This window comes from Apium graveolens, chromosome 6 (assembly GCF_009905375.1).
Source record: "Apium graveolens cultivar Ventura chromosome 6, ASM990537v1, whole genome shotgun sequence".
Lineage (NCBI taxonomy): Eukaryota > Viridiplantae > Streptophyta > Magnoliopsida > Apiales > Apiaceae > Apium > Apium graveolens.
This window is the reverse complement of record NC_133652.1, coordinates 86,261,680-86,283,732: the sequence shown is the minus strand read 5'-3', so window position 1 is coordinate 86,283,732 and position 22,053 is coordinate 86,261,680. Positions and strand designations below refer to the sequence as shown.

General features: G+C 36.7%; 1 protein-coding gene across 1 annotated transcript; it reads right to left on the bottom strand.

Annotated features, from left to right (window-relative positions):
- Positions 1-264: 264 nt before the first annotated feature.
- LOC141665284 (uncharacterized) lies at positions 265-21,428 on the bottom strand. Its single transcript, XM_074471266.1, has 7 exons — positions 20,984-21,428; positions 2,332-2,949; positions 1,307-2,202; positions 816-1,060; positions 626-731; positions 387-533; positions 265-279 (listed from the first exon to the last, which is right to left on the bottom strand). The coding sequence occupies exons 1-7, from the start codon at positions 21,426-21,428 to the stop codon at positions 265-267; spliced, it is 2,472 nt and encodes an 823-aa protein (XP_074327367.1).
- Positions 21,429-22,053: the final 625 nt, after the last annotated feature.

Sequence of the window (22,053 nt, the reverse complement as noted above, 5' to 3'; positions counted from 1 at the left end):
GCCTATAATATTTAAATAAACAAAATTAAAAAATTAAGGTAACAATGATTTACCTTAGTAAGATAAATGACAAGGTTGCTCACAAAATTAAAATAACTTACGTGACTTCCAGGAGGTGAAGGCCTAGTTGGGCCATCTGTAAAAACACAGTCATCATCTTCATATACCAACACAACTCCTCTTGCAGGTGGTGGATTTGACTTCATTTCTTTATCCTTTTCCGGATCGAAACTTGCCTTTTCAGATGGCATTGGAGAGTGAAAACTACCTCCACTTTCCCTGATCACCCCATAAAATTTTAAATCACTCTCTATAGGATTCATGTCCTTAGCACTAGAGACTTGGACTGTCCTTGCAACTAATGACACACCACTATTCTGAACTACCCTTGCATTATCTCGATCCTTTGTGTGGTATCGGACCCCTTCAACAGCATAACTTTCGTAAGTCAAAACTGAAAATGAAGGTTTCCCAGCAAACCATCTTATAGTTTCAGATACGGCTTCCGCATTCTCCCTCATTTCTGTACTGACCTACATATAATTTATTGATGCATATAAGTGGCTACAAATTTAAAAACACGACATATAAAAATAAAAAAGAAGGAAAAATAATGTAAACCAACTTTTTGTTCAAACCAATCGGCAAATTGTCGATTGTGCTCTCCCAATAGCCACTGTACACTCTTCTTTTTCCCTCGATAAATCTCTTCCAAATATTTTTTATGCAACCTGAAATTACTTACATCAAATTCGACTAAACTATACCAAATACAACTTTAACAATTATATGTATACTTTTTATGTTTTACTTACATAACATATGGTTCCACTTCCGAATTATTACGAAGAACTGAAAGATGAGCCTCATCTCGTTCTTTTTCCGCAACTGACTTCATAGTCACACCACCGATTGGACCGGAAATTTTTTCTTCATCTTTCGGAAGACCGGTTGTTCTACTACTCCCGCTATAGAACTCACTGCAAAATTCTATTGACTCTTCTTTGAGGTAACCTTCAGCTATAGAACCTTCTGGATATAATCGGTTTCTTACATAACTCTTCAATATTTTATTAAAGCGTTCAAATGGAAACATCCATCTATAAAAAACCGGTCCACATAATCGCAGTTCCCTTACTAGGTGGACCATAAGATGTATCATAACATCAAAAAATGACGGAGGGAATATCTTCTCTAACTCACACAGGGTCAATATCACATCTGCTTGTAATTTATTCAACTTTGACACATCTACAACTTTGTTGCACAGAGAGTTGAAGAAAAAACACAATCTTATGATACTAACCCTAACATTTTTCGGAAGCACTGAACGAATGCAAACAGGTAGTAGTTGTTGGAGAAGGATATGGCAGTCATGGGACTTTAAACCATACAACTTCATATCAATCATCGATACACAATTTCTTATATTTGAAGCATGTCCGTATGGAAGTTTCATGTCGTACAATGATGCCAATATTATTTGTTTTTCTTTCCGGGAGAGAGTATAAGGGGCAGGAGGTAGGTATGTTCTTTTCTCACCTACTTCTGGAGCTAAATCAGGCCGTATTCCCATGTCAACCAAATCAAGACGCGAGGCAAGGCTGTCTTTACTCTTGAATTTCATGTGTAGAAGTGTCCCAATTATATTATCACACACGTTCTTTTCGACGTGCATGACATCTAAACAATGTCGAACATGGTGAAACTTCCAATACTCTAACTCAAAAAAAACTGACTGTTTTTTCCATGGAGACTCCACCTTTTTTGGCTTCCCCCCCTTTCCAAAACTGAACCTAAGTTGCTGTTGTTGCCCCAACACTTCCTCTCCGCTAAGTGGTTCAGGTGCACAACCAAATTCTTGTTCTCCATTAAAAGCTGTCCTTTGTCTCCTATACGGATGATAAAGATCTAAATACCGACGATGTCCTTGGTAGCTCATTTTTCTACTACGACTTAGATATTTAGCCACGGTCTGATCACCGCATACTGGACATGCCCTATAACCCTTATTAACGTACCCCGACAAATTTCCATATCCCGGAAAGTCATTTATTGTCCACATCAAGATTGCCTTTAGAGTGAAAAAGGATTTGGTATGGGCATCGTACACGTTTGGTTCACCTTCCTCCCACAATTTTTTTAAATCGTCGATCAGTGGCTGGAGATATACGTCAATATCATTACCAGGCTCTTGTGGGCCTGAAATTAATGTTGTTAACATCATAAACTTCCTCTTCATGCATAACCATGGAGGAAGATTATATGTTACTAACATAACTGGCCAGCAGCTGTACCGATTATTTAATCCATTGTTGTGTGGATTTATACCATCGGCCGCTAATCCTAAACGTATATTTCTTGCCTCGCTACCAAACTCAGGCCACCTACAATCTACATTTCTCCAAGAAGGAGAATCAGAGGGGTGACGCATCTTTCCATCTTTGGATCGATTATTTGCATGCCAACTCATTAATTCAGCAGTAGATGAAGATTTAAACATTCTTTTAAATCTGGGGATTATCGGAAAATACCACATAACCTTAGCTGGCACATTTACCCTAACTTGACCATCTTTCCCAACTTTCCAGCGAGAGAGATGGCATTTGGGACACTCGGAAGAAGACTCGAGAATTGGACCCCTGTATAATACGCAGTCATTTGGACAAGCGTGGAATTTAATATACTCGAGGCCTAAATCAGTCAATGTTTTCTTGGCTTCATACATATTAGACGGAAGCAGATTATCTTTAGGAAGAATTGATCCAATTGATTGAAGCAGATCAGTAAAAGCTTTATCGGAAACTCCAAACCTAGCCTTCCAATTATGTAATTTTAAGACCGACTCCAGTTTAGTACACTCACTTCCCTCAAACAGAGGTTGTTCTGCATCGGCAACAAACCTCTTAAAGTTATCTGACTCTTTATCGCAATCTTCCCTACTATAGGCTGCTTCACACACGTTAAATGTTTCTGAAATTGGTATGGGCTTCGAGGGAGGACAAGTACTACCAACAGATGACCTAGTACTATTATCATGGTTTTCTCCATGCCAAATCCAATCAGAATATCCTAAACTAAACCCTGATTCATAAAGATGACCTCTGATTATATTCACAGAAAACTTTTTGAAGTTAGAGCAGTGTGCACAAGGACAAGGAATTTTCTTGGGGTTTTTAGCATTTTCCTCGGCAAATATCAAGAAGTTTTCAACACCAATTTCATACTGTAGAGAATCCCTATCGGCTTTTATCCAAGACCTATCCATTTAAAACCACCTGGTATGTCACTAAAAAATTCAGTATAAGGCTTATATTTATTTTATAAGCCTAATATTTATTTTAGAAGTCTAACTTGATTTTAAGTATGACATCCACACATAGGGCAGACTATAAACGACATAAGAAAACTGAGAATTCATATTATACATAATGCATATTATACATTTTAATGTTATATATTTTATTATAATATGATATGAATCGATTTGTAATGCATTACGTAATTCATATTATACATTTAATTATAGTACTAGTACTATATATTAACTAGTCATTCGGTACTTAATGTATAATCACTATATAATTAACCATAGTATAATAGTCAGATCACGGATGCAGATTATCAAATTATAAATGTACTATTTTCAACTAAACACTTGCATACACAATCACTAAATTAACCACACACTTGCATCCAAAATTCAGAACACGACTACATTTAAATATAACATACTAATACCAAAATGAATTCTCCTGCACATAATTGCAAATAAAACAAAACTGAGATTTCATATAATACATAATGCATATTATACACAACACATAGATCAACATAAGAACCAACTGCATAGCACATAGACAAAAAACACACTATCAAAACTAACAAAACAAATCAAATGTATAAGCGTACAAAACAGAGTTGGAGAAGAAAACTCACCGAAGATCGAAAAATCAAACAACACTAATGTCCTGCAAAAACAAATCACAACATTACAAACAAATGAAAACCTAATTTACAAAAATAAAAAAAATAAACAAAAATATAAATGTACAACTAAAAAATCCAAATTACCTAAAGCTTTAAATCTTTTTCTCAGATTAGGTCCTGTATACAACAAGAAGAAAAGTATTAGCAACAAGATTTGACACTAAATTAATAAAAAAAATAAGGGTTTCGAATTAGAAAAAACCCCAATTTACAAAATTAGGGTTTTGAATTCAAAAATCCTCAACTTTTAAAACTGGTCTTCATGCAGAGAAGACCAGTTCGATTCAAGAAGATACAACACTTACCGAAGTAGAGAGGTTAAACGAAAGAGGCGTAACGGAGAGATTCAGAGCGGAGAGAGGTTCAGAGAGAGAGAGAGAGAGAGAGGTTCCAGAGACAGGTTCGAGAGAGAGAGAGAGGTTCGAGAGAGAGAGAGGTTCGAGAGATTATGATGGTGAGATGATGGCCGGAGTTCAGAGAGATTGTGAGGGGAGAGAGGTGAGAGAGAGAGAGGGGTTCGAGAGAGAGAGACAGGTTTGAGAGAGAGAGAGTTTTCTGTTTTTTAGTTTTTAGTTTTTTTGTTTTGATTTTGTGTCTGAAGATTGATTTTTGGGGGGAACCAAAATTTGGTTAAGGGGGGAGAATTTTGGGATTGGGGGAATGTAGAACTAAACTGAATGAAATTTCACTAACGGGGGAAGAAATGGTGGGCGCGAATTTTGTTTTTTTTTTTTGGTGAATTTTAGACATCGGTTTAATTATAACCGATGTCTACAAAGAACAAAGACATCACAAAAACACGGGGTGATGTCAATACTCTTTTTAACATCAGTGGCAAAGTTAACCGATGTCTAATGTGTGATGTCTATTGACATTATTCTTGTAGTGTTAGTACAGAAAGCTTCAATTGTTGAAGCTGGCAGCGAGCAAAGTGTGAAAGAAAAGGAAAATAGGAAGAGGAAGATAGGAAGCCAAGGAGGAGGAGTAGGAACTGGGAATAGGAGCCTTCCAAGCAGGTTCGTCAGGGGAGCAGTGTCCCAACCTGTACGAGGCCCCGGATTCAGAAAGGCCCCGAGTGAGAGTGTTGGCCAGGGCGGCGGACAATCTAGGGCAACGTTCCATAGCTAACCCCGTGCCCCAATACTCGAATGTCAGACATGTGGGAGAAGATACCTTGGAGTGTGTACCCAGGAGAGAGCCCCTCTAAAATGTTACAGGTGTGACCAAATCGGACACCTTGCCAATAACTGCACCCGAACCAATGTGACGTGTTTCCAATATGGGAAGGTAGGACACATGAGAAAGGATTGCCCGACATTGAAGCCCCCAGCCTCAGGGATGAGTAGAGCTGCATCCAACTAACCTCCATCTGCTAGGACCTTCAACATGACCGTTCGGGATGCTGTCTGAAACACTAACGTGATAGCCGGTACCCTTTTGTTAAGTTCCGAACATGCAAATGTCCTATTTGATTCTGGAGCAACCAAGTCATTTATATCTCAAGATTTTGCTAAAAAGTTAAAACTTAATGCCGTACCCTTACGTGAGGTATTACAAGTGGAAATAGAAAACAAAGAAATATTTTCTGTGAATCAAGTACACCCTAAGTGGAAGTTGAAATTAGAAGGGAAGGTCTTCGAGGTTGACCTAATCCCATTTGCGTTAGGAGAATTTGATGTAATCTTAGGAATGGATTGGTTATCCAGTAATGGAGCGCAAATAGATTGTGAACAGAAGAGGGTAAAGATAAGAGTGCAAAATGGGAAAGAAGTAGTGTTTAGAGGTCAATGACAGAACCAGAAATTTCTGACCATGCTATAGGCAAAAAGGTTATTAAGGAAAGGTAACGAGGCCTATTTGGCTTATGTGGTAGATACCAAGAAGGGAGTCCCTAATATACAGGACATACCCGTAGTGAACGAATTCGAGGATGTGTTTCCAGAGAACTTAACAAGGTTGCCACCTGACAGGGAAATAGAGTTCGCTATAGAATTAGCACCAGGAATGACACCAGTATCCAAGGCCCCATATAGGCTAGCCCCAGTTGAGATGAAGGAACTAGCTTCTCAACTGCAAGAGTTATTAGATAATGGAATGATAAGACCCAGTGTGTCGCCAGGAGGAGCGCCGGTACTGTTCGTAAAGAAAAATGACGGCAGTATGAGATTATGCATAGACTATCAAGAATTGAATAAGCTGACTATTAAGAATAGGTATCCTCTCCCCGGGATTGATGACCTATTCGACCAACTCAAGGGAGCTGTACATTTTTCCAAAATAGATTTGAGAACATGATATCACCAATTGAAAATCAAACCTGAGGATATACCGAAGACTGCTTTTCGCACTAGGTATGGGCACTATGAGTTCTTAGTCATGTCATTTGGGCTAACTAATACACCCGCAACCTTTATAGATTTGATGAACAGAGTGTTCAAAAAGTACCTAGATATATGCATGATAGTTTTTATAGATGATATTCTGATCTACTCAAAGACAGAGCAAGAACATGCAGAACATTTGAGGATAGTCTTAGAAATCTTGAGGAATGAGAAATTATATGCCAAGTTCTCGAAGTGCGAGTTTTGGTTAAGAGAAGTTCAATTTTTAGGACATGTGGTGAGTAGAAAATGAGTGTTAGTTGACCCTGCCAAAATAGAGGCGGTATCCAACTGGGAAAGACCAACTACCCCAACAGAGGTTAGGAGTTTTGTGGGTTTAGCAGGATATTACCGAAGATTCGTGCAAGATTTTGCTAAGATAGTCGGTCCACTGACTAGACTTACCCGGAAGACAGAAAAGTTCGTATGGACAGAGAAATGTGAGGAAAGCTTTCAGGAACTGAAAAGGAGGCTGGTGTCAGCACCAGTGCTCGCTCTTCCCGATGGAAAGGGAGAGTTTGTGATATACAGTGACGCATCGCTTAAAGGATTATGATGCGTACTGATGTAGCACGACAAAGTTAATACGTATGCCTCTCGGCAATTGAAGGAGTATGAGAGCACATACCTGACGCATGATCTAGAATTAGCAGCCGTAGTATTTGCCCTAAAAATTTGGAGACACTACCTATACGGTGAGAAATGCGAGATCTACACAAAACATAAAAGCCTCAAATATATTTTCACTCAGAAGGAACTGAACATGAGACATAGGAGATGGTTAGAGTTGATAAAGGACTATGACTGTGAAATTTTGTATCACCCAGGTAAAGCCAATGTGGTGGCTGACGCCCTTAGTAGGAAGGAAAGACTCAAGATGATAATAACATCGGAGGAGCTAATTAAAGAATTCGAGAAGATGGAAATTGACGTGAGAATGACCGGTAAAGGAACAGAAGGATTATTTGAGATTAAGCTAGTGCCAGAACTGACTGAAAAGATACGAGTATGTCAGGAAAAGAAGGCGAGTGAAGAAAGAGAAACATTGACCGGTGAAGAAGTGAGATGTGAGAAGGACAAGAAAGGGATCACGAGATATGCGTCCCGAATTTGGATACCAAATGTGCAAGAGTTAAAGGACGAGCTGCTGCACGAAGGGCACAACTCCAGATATTCAATCCACCCAGGAAGTACAAAGATGTACCGTGACCTTAAGGAATATTATTGGTGGCCTAACATGAAGTGAGAAGTAGCAGAGTGGGTCAGCAAGTGCTTGAACCGCCAGAGAGTGAAGGCTGAACATCAGCGACCTAGTGGACTATTACGGCCCCTGGAAATTTCGGAATGGAAATGGGAGCATATAGCCATGGATTTTGTGACAGGCTTACCAAGGACAAAGACCAATCATGACGCCATATGGGTTATCATAGATAGATTGACCAAGTCCACACACTTCCTACCAATCAACAAAAGGTACACCGTAGATAAGTTGGTAGATATTTACTTGAAGGAAATTGTAGTGAGACACGGCGTTCCTGTAGCCATAGTGTCAGATAGAGACCCAAGGTTTAATTCCTGATTTTGGAGAAACTTCCAGGAATGCGTAGGCACAAAGACTAAACATGAGTACCGCTTACCACCCCCAGACTGATGGATAAAGCGAAAGGACTATTCAGGCCCTAGAAGATATGCTACGAGTATGTGCCATTGATTTCAAAGAAAATTGGGATGACCACTTACCCCTGATCGAATTGCTTACAATAATAGCTATCACGCTAGCATAGGAATGCCCCCGTATGAAGCTCTTTATGGACGGAGATGTCGCTCTCCCCTATGTTGGGATGAAGTTGGAGAACACAAGATATTAAGACCAGAGTTAGTCCAACAGACCAGGGAAATGGTGAGACTCATCAGGAAAAGACTGGTAGCAGCTCAGGACAGACAAAAGAAGTACGCCGACCAGACCAGGAAGGATAGGAAATATGAAGTAGGAGATTCTGTGCTATTGAAGGTATCTCCGTGGAAAGGAGTGATGAGATTTGGGAAGAAAGGGAAGTTGAGTCCCAGATTCATAGGACCCTTTGAAATTTTAAGGAGAATAGGACCTCTAGCTTACGTTGCCTCCTAATCTGCAACAAGTGCACAACGTGTTCCACGTGTCCATATTAAGAAAGTACCATGCAGATGCATGACATATAATAGAATACAAGCAGGTAGATTTACAACCAGACCTGACCTACATCGAGCAGCCAGTAAGGATAATGGACCAAAAAGAACAAGTGCTGAGGAACAAGACTGTGAAGCTGGTTAGAATCTTATGGATGAATCAAAATGTCGAGGAGTCAACTTGGGAACTTAAAGACGCAATGAGGAATAGATACCCCCACTTATTTTCCAATTGATTCCAGGACGGAATCCTTTTTAGAGGGGAAGACTGTAATAACTCGAATTTTTGAGACCTTGTAAAACGTTTAATGAATAGTAATCCTGATGGGCAGGAAAAAACTTTTGAGCCCACACTATGTAGTACATGAGAAAATGAGTTTCGGAGTTGATATTACGGTTATACGTACCAAATGAGTGTATGTAAACGCTGTTAGTTTTCGAAGAAAATGAACTTTGAAAAACGACCATATTTACGACTCATCGAGGATTACGGGAATCCCAATATAATTACAAGATTAAAACCCTACAGATTTATATTCAAGTATGATAATTCAAAACAAAACGAATAAATGCGAAAGGAATTACATCGCGAACCATTTACGAGGAAGTATTACGAAAACGTTTAAGCGGCCGAGCGAACGTGTAAACGATTAAATAGACGAAACGCACTAACTAACCATGTTAAGAAAGTAACCATGGTTACTTTATCAAATAGTGAGCTAGATATAGGATGATCAACCAAGGCTAATCAAATAGTGTGCTAAGGAAGCTAAAATAAGTAGTTTAGCTTGTAAACTAGGAAGCTACTTAGATTTGTCCATGGATTTGGCAACAAGAATAAACCTAGGATTCTATACTAGGAGAATATCAAATCAATATAAGATATCACCAATCCCATTTCCTAGATGCAACCAAGGAAGCAAGCATAAAACTCTATCCCCCTTCTTCATTTCTTCCATTCGGCTTTCTTCATCAATGAAGGAATTCAAAATTAAAATCTCAAGTTCTAGCCATGGTTAAATCCTCCCATTAATTCTCAAGCTTCCTAACAACCAAACTAAGGTAAGATAATTCTTTGATCTCTTTTTATCAAGGTTTGATGGGTGTAATAAAATCAAGAAAGTTGAGAATGAATAGTATGAATATTAACTCTTCTTTGGTTTCTTGATTTTAATGGTGATTTTAGGTTCCAAAAACCATACCAAGCACTCCCAAGACTCCACCATCCTCAAGAACACATCTCAAGATTTCAAGAAAGGTAAAAATATTTGACCTAACTTTATTTAAAATTCAAATTCAAGATCCTTTTAGTATGTAGTTAGAAACCTAGTTTTAGAGGTGATATTATTGAAATCTTGATGTTTAGCTAAGTAGATTTAAGGTTGATTGTTTTTGCCTCAAGAACATGATGTTCTTGAGAGGATTTAGTGAGTTGATGATGATATGATTATTGTTGGTGGAAGTATAAAGATTTAAGGTGTAAACGAAACTCCGATCGTAAACGTAATCTCGCTAAAACGAACAAAACATAACTTTAAGTTTCTGCAGAAATTCCTGAAGATATAAACTATAGTTTCTTGAAAAAAAACCCTTGATTATGATATAAAATGTTATAAGGATCGTTTAGGCTCTTGAATCGCTTGATTTCGATTTACGGATCAAAAGTTATGGCCGTTTTACTAAAAGTAATTTACGCGACAAAAACTGCTACGAATTACGAACTTTGAAAATATAAAGGATCGACTTAAGAATGTTCATAAATCATGAAATTTTTAAAAAGAGTAGTATTTTGAGTTTCATAACTTTCATAAAAAATTCAAGTGAAAATAATGATTTTTAAATTTAATAAAAATATCGGAGCCGAGACCGCGCGATTTGAAACCGTAGAATCCATAGCGGAGCCGACAACGAAAATGAAAATGAACCTAAGATACTTAGAAAAATGAAGCGACCATGAAGTGAATAAGTACTTAAAGGAATAATAAAGGTAATAGAAGTTGAGAGGGTTCATAATAAGTAGCGCATGAGTGCAAATCACCGTAAATTAGAATGGGACCTAACAAAACGAATTGTGTTTATGATTATAGATTTCCGAGCGGAACCTAGAGCATCCTCCACCTCGAGATACCCAGGAAAGTTTACGAAACCAATTCCATTTACTGTTGTGTTGTAAAAGGATTGTTTTATTATCATTGCATAAGTACCATGTTTGCCCTGATACGTAGTTATTGAATTTTTGCATGATATAGCGATGTTGTACGATAGGTATATATCGTGAAATATTTCATTCTGCTATAAGCGTAACGTATTATAATAAGACCGAGAGTCGGTCGGGATTTCAAGATAAAAACCCGGGAAGCATTCCAGTGATATTATAGGACGATTACAAGTCCATAGTAGTACGTTTTAAAGGGACTCGACGTCCACTTACCAACATTAAACACCTCAAGCTTTTATTAAAATGATTTCCAAAGATCGTATTCCCTCTACTATACTTTATCATTTGGACAAGAAATATTTACTTACTATTCAGTTATTAGGGAGAAGTATTCTCCATTAAATATTTACTTCAATCTCGATTAATTATTAAAGTTATTAATGTATTAAACATAAATTAGCTGATGAATATTATTTATTCTTTTAAAAGTAAACTCCTTCGAGGTTTAATTATTTATCGATTATCATTTAATTATTTACTATTTATTAAAGGGTTTATTTATAATTTAAAAATCATAGAACCAGATTTAAATTACTTTCTGATTTTTGAAAATCATTCGAATAATTTCAGATCGTCGGAGAATATTATCCCGACTTATTTAATATTGTGAATATAGTTTCAAGGAAAAACTTTTCCCCCTTATTTAATTATCTGTTGACAACGGTCAACTCACATCCTTAGTACTTCCTCCGAAAATCTCGGAAGTACATATATATATATATATACATTTATATCTTAGTAAGACAAACTGTTTCTATCAACAAGCAAAATGCTTGGGGAACTTCGATGTGGTTCGAGTTCTCGAGATATGATAGAATTCTTTTTAAAAGGACAAGGGAAGGGTAGACTCTGGTACTATGTGTGCTAGATGGACTACCAAAGGTACCGCAGGTGAAGGTACTCTGTGTACTCAGGAACTTGTGAAGTATGTGTATACCCAAAAATGGGACACGTAGCCCGAATGCGGAAAGGGTGATAACCGGGATACGAAGGTGTCGTCCATCTACTAGTAGAAAAGGTTACTATTGTCGTATTACGACTGATCATCGTATGCGGTGGCTCCAACGGGTGTCCTAATTCTTTCAATTGGAATTGTGATGCAATACCGTAACCCAAGCCTAGGTGCTGGGTTTACTATTAAGGTATTCGCAGGATAATAAAATCCCCTAAAGAATTGTTTTCATAGAAGGTGTGTATCACCAAGGGAAAACTAATTTCAAATGTAACATAAGTATCATATATGATGTTTTACGTAAGTTATCATACAGTCATTTTCATACTATACATTATTATGCTGGGCATTATAGCTCACACTTGTTTTCTTAAATTGACACAACGCAACAGTGAATCAAGATGCCTACCATGAGAACCACATCCAGGAAATTGGTAGGAAATGGCCAGCTGTTATGTAGATTGTTTGGTGCTGTACTACAGGTAGTCTGAATAAGCTGGATTGGTTTTCAGTTATTTTTAGTTCGGCTTATTTTTAAGTATGACTTATGTAAGGTAATAAACAAGAAACATATATTTGATCGACGGACTAGCCTTACTTAAAGGTTACTCCCCGGTAAGATTTAATTACTTTTGGGTTGTAAAATTATCACTTTATGGTTGAATTACTCTAGCTATGAATGGTTCGTTTCCAAGACAATAACCTGTAAGAGTGTGTGTGTGATAAGTGTGGGGTCGTAAAGTGTGAGTATTTATATATTGCAGTGTGATGTATGTGGTTTGTAGTAGTTTAGATAGTGTGGCCTCCGAGATTCCTGACCCCGGATTTTGGGGCGCCACAATGGCTTTGCAAGAAAAGTTGAATGAGTTCGAAAGAAATGAAGTATGGAAGCTGGTGCCTAGACCTAAAAATAGGTCAATTGTAGGCACACAGTGGGTCTTCAGAAATAAAACTGATTCTGATGGAACAATTATCGGAAACAAGGCAAGATTGGTGGCTAAAGGATATTCCCAACATGAAGGTATTGACTATGATGAAACATTTGCTCTTGTTGCTAGGCTGGAAGCAACCAGAATTTTCTTGGCATATGTTGCACACAAGAAATTTAAAGTCTTTTAGATGGATGTCAAGAGTGCATTTTCAATGGAGAACTTGAAGAGGAAGTCTATGTTGAACAACCACCAGGTTTTGTGGATCCTAAATATCCTGATTATGTTTATAGACTTGACAAAGTACTCTATGGACTAAAGCAAGCACCTAAGGCATGGTATGAGACTCTTGCTCAATTTCTTCTGGAAAGTGGATTCAAAAGAGATACAATAGATAAAACTTTATTTTATCTGAATCAAGGTAAAGATTTGTTTTTAGTTCAAATTTATGTGGATGATATCATTTTTGGATCAACTAATCAAAAACTGTGTGATAAGTTTTCAAAGTTGATGCAATCAAGATATCAAATGAGCATGATGGGAGAGATGAGTTACTTCTTGGGATTGCAAATTAAACAGACTGATAATGGGATCTACATTAATCAGTCAAAGTACACAAGGAACCTGTTGAAAAGGTTTAATATGCAAGATAGTGCAACAACAACTACTCCAATGGCAACTGCTACAAAGCTTGATCCTCATGAAGATATAGCAGTTGATGTCTCAAATTACAGAGGTATGATTGATTCTCTTTTGTACCTAACAACTAGTAGGCCAGACATTATGTTTGCCACCTGTCTGTGTGCAAGATTTCAGATAAATCCAAGGGAGCCACATCTTATTACAGTAAAGAGAATTTTTAGATACCTCAAGGGTACTGTATCACTTGGTCTCTGGTATGTATGGGAAGCTGATTTTGAATTATGTGGTTATTCCGACGCTGACTTTGCTGGCTATAAAATAGACAGGAAGAGTACATCAGGGAGCTGTCAATTTTTGGGAGGCAGATTAGTCCCATGGTTCAGTAAGAAGCAAAAATCTATCTCTACTTCAACTGCTGAAGCTGAATATATTGCATCTGAGAGTTGTTGTGCTCAGTTATTGTGGATGAGAAATCAGCTCATGGACTATGGATTATCATTTTCTAAAATTCCTAATTATTGTGATAATCAAAGTGCTATTTCCATGACAGGAAACCCAGTGCAACACTCTCTTACTAAATATACCAGCATCAGATATCATTTTATAAGAGAGCATGTCATGGAAGGAATAATTGAGCTTCATTTTGTTCCCACTAAGCACCAGCTGACTGATATCTTCACGAAGCCATTACTTGAAGTAACATTTACAAAGCTTGTCAATGAACTTGGTATGGTTAGTTGGGACAGATAAATTCTTTTAAATTTATATTTGATCAAATCCTAATGTATATTGATCAAATCCTGATATGTCCTAAATGCTGTTCAAGATATTAAACTGGGAATTTTTGATGTATTTTATTATATGCATAATGAATTAAGTGAATTTATTTGCTAATTGTGCATGTGAATATATATCATTGTTCTATTTAGACTAGGACTTTCTTGTAATCATCTTTTGCATGTAATCAAAACTTTCATGAAATGTACTTCTTTGATCTTTTAATGAAATTCCTTTTGTTTACAAGATTTAGTCTATGATCTTGGCTGTGTATGTAGCAAATGAGAATTTTGCGATGTGATTAAGTGAATAAAGTATGATTGTGTGGTGTAATTATAAATTATGTGATTTAATTAAAGTTTTAAATGATTTTGTTAGTTAATTATCTTTATGGTATATTAGTATCTGGGACCGTAAAATGACGCGTTCTAGTTTGATGAGTCATCTTAGGGGATAAGTTGTGTTGTCGGGCCGTCAGGTAGAACGAGACCCGTTTTAAAAGAGATTAAAAGTATTTAAATGTGAAATATGTGTTGTTATATGAAATTGAAATGTTTAAGTAAGTGTTATATTCTAGTGACGTATCAGTTGGTATAAAGGACTTATTGTGAAGCGTAATTGAAACGCTTAGCGTCGGGCCGTCATGCAGGTTGCGACCCGTTACGCGAAAAGGGGAATAATAATGATAATAGTAATAATAATAATAATAATAATAATAATAATAATAATAATAATAATAATAATAATAATAATAATAATAATAATAAGAAGAAGGGAAATTTGTGATCGAGTATGAGTCGTGATATGTGAATATTTGCTATTGCTTACAAATATGATTGATTATGTGCTCTGTTGATTTTTTAAATGATTTTAAGGGATCTATTTAATTTAAAATAAGGTTTATTGAACCTTAAAATGTTTTATAAAATTATCCGAGTATGTTCAAGGTGTCAAGTTGGTTTGGTTATCTTCAAAATAGTCCTAGAAACTTTATAAAAATGATAGACGGATTTATTTCATGATCGGTGTACTTTAAAATGATTTTCTTGTGTAATAATTCTATTTTGAGCACAATCTTGTAAAATCCATAACAAATAAACCGTACGCTCAAAATTATTTTAAAAATATGGCTGGAAAGATAATTTCAAGATCTATATTCTAAAAGTGATATTCGTGGCATGTTTATCTTTTCTGATTCAAAAATATATTAATCAAATTCGTTTTTGATTAAGGATAAAAGGAAATTAAGAATTTAGATTCTTTTTAAATTACCAACTTGCCCTTGCATTCATTTCCACTCACAACATGAGAGAAGGTTAGATGTATCATTTCCCATCCCACTATCTCCATTCAACTTAACCAAATGACCATACTATCCTTGCATGCATTTTGTGCTAATAATGAGAGAAGGGTACAAGGGTAATTTCTCTTTTCCACTAACTTGTATGTATAAAAGGAGAGAAGTTTGGTCATTTCCATTTTCATTCTATCTCTTCCCTTTCTCTTTCTCTCTTTTCTCTCATCTCTCTTTTCTCTCTTCACTTCCGAACTCTCTCCCTCTCCCTCTCGGCTCTCTCTCTCTCTCTCATACACTCCCTCCTTCTCTCTTTTACATGCAAAGCTTAATTCTAGTTGGAAATCAAAGTTTTCAATATCAATCTTCCTTATTTCTCATTCTCTATCCGTTTACCTTTTGTATGTAAGTGTTTAAGCTAGTTTTGAAATCAACTTCTTTTGATTTTATTTAAGAAAATCTCAATTTCTTAGTGTATGATCATTGAAGAAGTATAGTGGATGTTGTGTTGTATTTTCTTCGGTTTTGTTTGATGATAGTTCGAATTTTGATTTAAAAAGGGGGGTTTCAATTTTGAATGATGAGTTGCTTATTTGTTTTAGTGTTAAACTTGATATTGAATATAAATGTTTGTTTCTAAGAAAGTTTCATGGCATCCATGTAAGGTTTGAGTGTAATCAAATAAGTTTAGTTTGATTTGTAAATAAAATGAGTTGAATGGTTAAGTTAAGGGTTAAAATGAGTTTAAATTGTGATTTAAAGCCTTGCATGTCAAAATTGATCTATGCATGTGTGTTTTTTCTAAAACCCGAATGGGTCTTATGGTTGAAAAAGGGATTAAGTTGATTTTGTGGGTTAATATGCTAATTGCTTTAGCTACTAATGATAATTTAAATGAGTACTTGGTTGCATGTCGATTATTGGATGGTGTTTGTGTTAATTTTAGGTTCAAATTTTTGATAATTAAAAGAAGGGTTTTGATTTTTGATTTTGATTATGATTTTGATTCGGTATTTGGATTAAAAAGGATGAGACTTGATTGTGTAAGTGATTTTTGTACTTTCATGTTACTAAAAGAGATTTATTTATGTTTGATTATGTATGATTGTAATTGAGTACACTTGACTGTGTTTGGTTGTAAGGGCCGAATGGTTAGGGGTGTAAAAGAGGTTGATTTGATCATAAGACTTCACAAAGTAAATGCATGTAAGATTACTAGGGATTAATTGGTTTATTTGGTGGTTTTGGTTCGATTAATGTGAAATAAAAGGAAGGATTGAGTCATCTTGATATGAGATTATATAATTATTATGTTAACTCGGGTATAGAGTTTGGATACAAGGATTATATGCTATGTATTGTAATTGCGTCGCAATATGTGATTCGATGGCTATTTGGTTAAAGTATACGAGTTATGGTATAAATGTGCCTTGTGTATATGACTGAGTAAATATATATACTCTTAGGGTATGGCGATAAAGGGAAATTGTTAAGCGTTCCGGGAACGTCGAATGGGAATCTAATTAGGGTTTTGATTTTTGGATTGTAGATTTGGAGCGTGAGGGCATTCAGGCTAGGAAAGGGAAATGTGTACTAGGTGGAAGTAGTTCAACCCTTATAAAACAGGAAAGTAAATTCAGGCAAGTAACTCTGCCTACTTGTATAAGTTGTGTATGTATTGAAAGGATATTGTTGATGCCATGATAGAGTATTGATGTTATTGTTCATTGTGAACCTGTTATTGATTCTTGAGAATCCCTGTTATTGTTCTTGTAATGACTTGATATGATTATTTTTCAAACCTTTATAGTAACCTTTTTATTCATATCCTGATCACCTGTTGATACCTTGAATTCTTGTAAACCCTATAAGAGCCTTTATGAACCTCAATGCGTAATGATCCTTCATTCCTTTGTTTACCTTATGATCCTTGGAACTGTTTTGATTCCCTAACTTGTATACCCTGTTTATCATTTGATCCAGTCCCTTGGTATTGATCCATGTTTGTCATTTGATCAAGTTCCTTGGTATTGATCCATGTTTGTCATTTGATCTTGTTCCTTGGTATTGATCCATACTTATCATTTGATCCAGTTCCTTGGTATTGATCCCTGTTTACGTTTGATTCATTCACTTTCCTTGAATCATAAAATGAACTTAAGAATGAGTTTCGACTTGAAAGAGTCCGAATGAATTCATATTCTTGGTAATATAAAATGAATTTAGTAAAACCTTTCTTTTCTAACACAAGGTTTTCCAAATGAATTCCTGATGGATTGGATTGAGACGTAAGAGACTAATGGGACTAGTCCAGTCATATAAGAGATTAACGGGGCCAATCCAATTTAAGGCTGAAATTATGCCATTGGTACCTTAACGACCAGATGGAGGTCGGTACCTAGAATGTTAAAAGAGAATGCCTTAAAATTATTGTGAATAGATTTTGATTATTGCAACCTAGAACTGTCATTTAGTTACTTGCTGAGTTTTATACTCATATATTATGCTTTGTTCTAACCATGACAGTTAAGCAAGAGGATGGTCAGACTTAGGCGCACTGCTCATAAGAGCGTACCTGGTGGCCCCTACCGTGTTGTAGGCTTCCAAATGCCAGAGCAGGCAGTACAGGCTGTGTGTGAGCAAGCGCTTATTCGGAAATTTTGTAAAGATACGATGGCTTATCTGTCGGTTCCAAGTCAGAATCGATTATGCAAATTTGGTATTATTTTGGGCTGTAATATATATTATCTGGTTGGTAGTTGTAATCTTGTCTCAAAATTAATCCTGTTTGATCCTGTTATAAGTTAATCGGGGTTTATGCTTATTTATTCATAGTTTAAAGGTGTGTGGGTCCTCATTTCCTAACCCCGAGATTGAGGGCGTCACAAGTTGGTATCAGAGCTACATGATCTAGTCCCTGAGATAAGTTAGGATAAAGGGGTATTTTGGGTTATCTATATCGCGAGAGTGTTCGACTCATATAGAGTTGAGTTAGACTATTAGGTATAGTCTAAGAAAAGTGAATAGGTTAAAGTGGCAACTAGAGTTAGGGCGCGAGACAGTTGGAAGTCTTATTTAGCCCTAATGTTATTTTTTGGTTGCTGTTTTATGTTTTCTCTTAGGACCCCAGTAGTGGTAGTGATTCTGATTCAGAGATTAGTTTGACTAGTACCCCAGTGGACCCCATTTCACCCTCTTTAGAGGAGCCTATGTATGTTAGTTCAGATTTGGAGAAGGATTTATTTGAGAGTAGTGAGATCCCTATGCAGATATCACCCTTGAGGTCAGAGTCAGAGACCCCTGAGCCAGAGTCTGAGATGCCTAAGAATGTGCTTGTTAGTGTTGGTGGAAAGTTAGCCCAGGATCGAGATTTTGTTTACTCCCGCATTACTGAGTTGGGAGCTTTGGTGGATAGGCCAGCTCGAGAGTCTAGGCAGAGCGCTTCAGTTATGGATGATGAGTGGAGAGTCCGGATTAAGATGGTGGAGCACGTTGCCCAGAGGAGATTGGAAGAGGGACCGTCTACTAGTGATACTGATACGGAGGCCCGGAGGCTGCATAAGATCATTTGTTGGATGTTGGTTGTGTTGAGAGAGATTCAGGATGATTAGATGTTAGTGTTGATCAGGCGGGATATTTAGTGGAGCCCGTAGTTGTTTTCCCTTTCAGCGCCAGTAGGCTTGGGATACTTAGTCAGATGTCGGGATCCCTTTTTTATTTGTTATGTTGTATTGTATTTCAGAACTTTGAATCATAGCGGTTGTTAGAAGTTAGGGGTAGATAGGGGATGTTTTCCAGTTTTTCCTCTATTTAACCCTGCTTTTGTACCTTATTTCAAAACTTGTCATAATCAGACTTTTTATCGATGTACCCTTGGCTTGTTAAATCCATCATATATCTTGTTTCCTATTATGGACCCTGAAATCTTTATAACGGATTTATATACCATGTCTCTATACAACCGTGTTTAAAATTTTGTAAAATCGTACCCTGTGCCATGACAAAACACCAATGATATGAGAAATTATATAGTAATAGGATTGCATGTGCAAATTGGGTAAAGCTTAAAACCCGTAAAGTAATTTTGTAATAAAATGTTATTGTTATATATCAATGCCATGCTATCGTAGTGATAAATAATTGCTCAATCAGGTTTGTAAGAAATGGCCAACTCACCAGATCACCAAGAAGAAGAAATTCAAACCCAAGACCTAGAACTGAACCAATATACCACTATGATGAGCCGACTTGCTCAACTTTTGCAATAACTCATAGCCCCTAAAGTTGGAAACTTCAAACACTTTCAATTGGTTTATCCCCCAGAGTTCTTAGGATTGCCCGACCCGATAAAAGCTCAGTCGTGGTTAAGAGAAATGGAGAAAGCGTTTGAACTAGCAGAAGTTAAGGATGAAAAGAAAGCACAGTATGCGAGTTATTATCTAAAGGATGAGGCAAGTTTCTGGTGGGAATCTTCTAAGGCTTTACTTGAAGGGAAAGATTTATCATGGGAAAAGTTTACCGAGATGTTTCTGGAGAAGTACTTGCCAAGTTATATGCAAGATCAACTAGAGATGAAGTTTTTGGACCTTAGACAAGAAGATATGTCGGTAGCAGAATATGAGGTGAAATTTTCGGAGTTATCTAGATTTGTACCTGAGTATGTGAATACGGAGGCGCAGAAGGCCAAAAGGTTCCAAAGGGACTTAGGCCATGGATTCCGAGTCAAGTGGAACTTTTGGAGATCAAAAATTATGCCGCCTTAGTGCAGAAGGCAATGATAGTGGAAGGAGAGCGTGAAGCTGTAAAAAGAGAAAATGAAGGTAGGAAAAGGAAGTTTGAGAGCTCGGAGCAAGAGCAAGGAAGTTCAAAGTTTGGAGGGAAGTTTGGTAAGAATCGTGGAGGTTAGAATCAAAAGTTTCAAAAGTTTAAACCCGGGAATGGAGCTCAAAAGAATCATTTTCAGAAGACCGAACAAACGGGGAATGATAGTAGACCTCAGATTCAAGAGTGTAAAGTTTGTGGGAAGAAACACCCGGTAGATGTAATAAGCTGGACGTGACTTGTTTTAGGTGTAATCAGAAAGGGAATTATTCTTCGGAGTGCCTAAATGGAGCAAAGAAGCCTGACTTAACCTGTTTTAAGTGTGGGAAGGTTGGACATATGGCTAGAAACTGCAAGAAGCCTGTTCAAAAGGCCAATGTTCTTAGAATTGCTGGACCGCCACTTCCCCCAGCACCAACAGCTCAACCCATATCTAGAACCTTTAACATGACAATGAAAGATGTGGTGCAAGATGTGGATGTGGTGAAAGGTATGCTTATTATAAACTCAGTAGAAGTAAAAATGTTAATGGATTCTGGAGCAACTAGATCTTTTATTGCTGAAAGTATTCTTGATAGATTAAATTATGTTGCGTGCCCTCTTGAACCCAATCTGATTATAGAAGTAGCAAATCAAGAGAGAGTTACTGCTAATAGGATTTGTCCTAATTGTGATTTGGTTATAGAAGGTCGGCACTTTTCTGCTGACTTAATTCCTTTTAAGTTAGGAGAATTTGACGTTATATTAGGAATGGATTGGTTGTCAAACCACGAGGCGCAAATAGAGTGTAAAAGCAAGAAGGTTCCTTTCTACGTCTCTCCTTGTGCTCCACAATTGCCTCATTAAGCAACATATTACTTACTGTGTCCCCATTGACAAGAATAAAATCATCATGTATTACGTTCTTTTCGTACATTAACCTTAGAGCGTCTCCAACGCTGACACAATATTTCGACACTATTGTCGAAACTGTAAAATTAGGTATTGCAAGCCAGTTAGACATGTGTAGATAATCCTTGACTTGATTACAACAAAAAACAAAAATGTGTGTAACTCCAACAAATTGAAGCCAGGATAGAGTATAAGCTATCAAAGGAACATTGACTAATGGTAATAACACTTTGGGGGTTTGGTGAGTAATAGGTGTGAAGCTGTTGTTGTTCTGCTGCTGATCGAAAGTACTGTCCGCTAATACAATTTCCTGTAATATGGGATTAGCCACATCATTATCCACATGTTCTCTCTTTCTCACCGCCATTATTCTCAACAGCTCAATCTATGTTTAACTCTGTATAAAATAGCCATGGCTTCTAACCAGCGTGTTTATTTATAGAGAGATAATTCTATAAATTTGAATTCAATTAGGATTGGGATTTATAGATCTTGTGTAAGAAAAATTGTTAAACTATACGGTATATGAATATCCCATTCCCTGCCTATTGCGAGGCTTAATTTCTTTCTCATCAAGAAAAACCCATAAATGGTGTAAGTCGGACATAAATTGTCCAAAAAGACCCAATCTAAAATATTGGCCCAAAATAGCACTTTCAACCAAAATTTAGTGTAGTAATTATAAATTTAGCATAAACACTACTTCGTGTAACATTTGAAATCTTTTCTCTTTTCTTTGTTTTTTTTAGACCAACACGCTAGTTATTTTTTTGAAAATAACGTACTTGCATTAAGAATCAGATTCAAGATTACATATGATAAAATCAGGAGCGGTATAGATCCACTCCATAAGGCCTGACATAAAACATGCCGTCCTTGACAAATTATGGGCCACACTATTCGCAGACCTATGAGTAAACACAACTAACACTTCATCAAAGTGTTTAAGAATATCGATACAGTCTTCGATCATCATATGGAAGTAAGTGTTA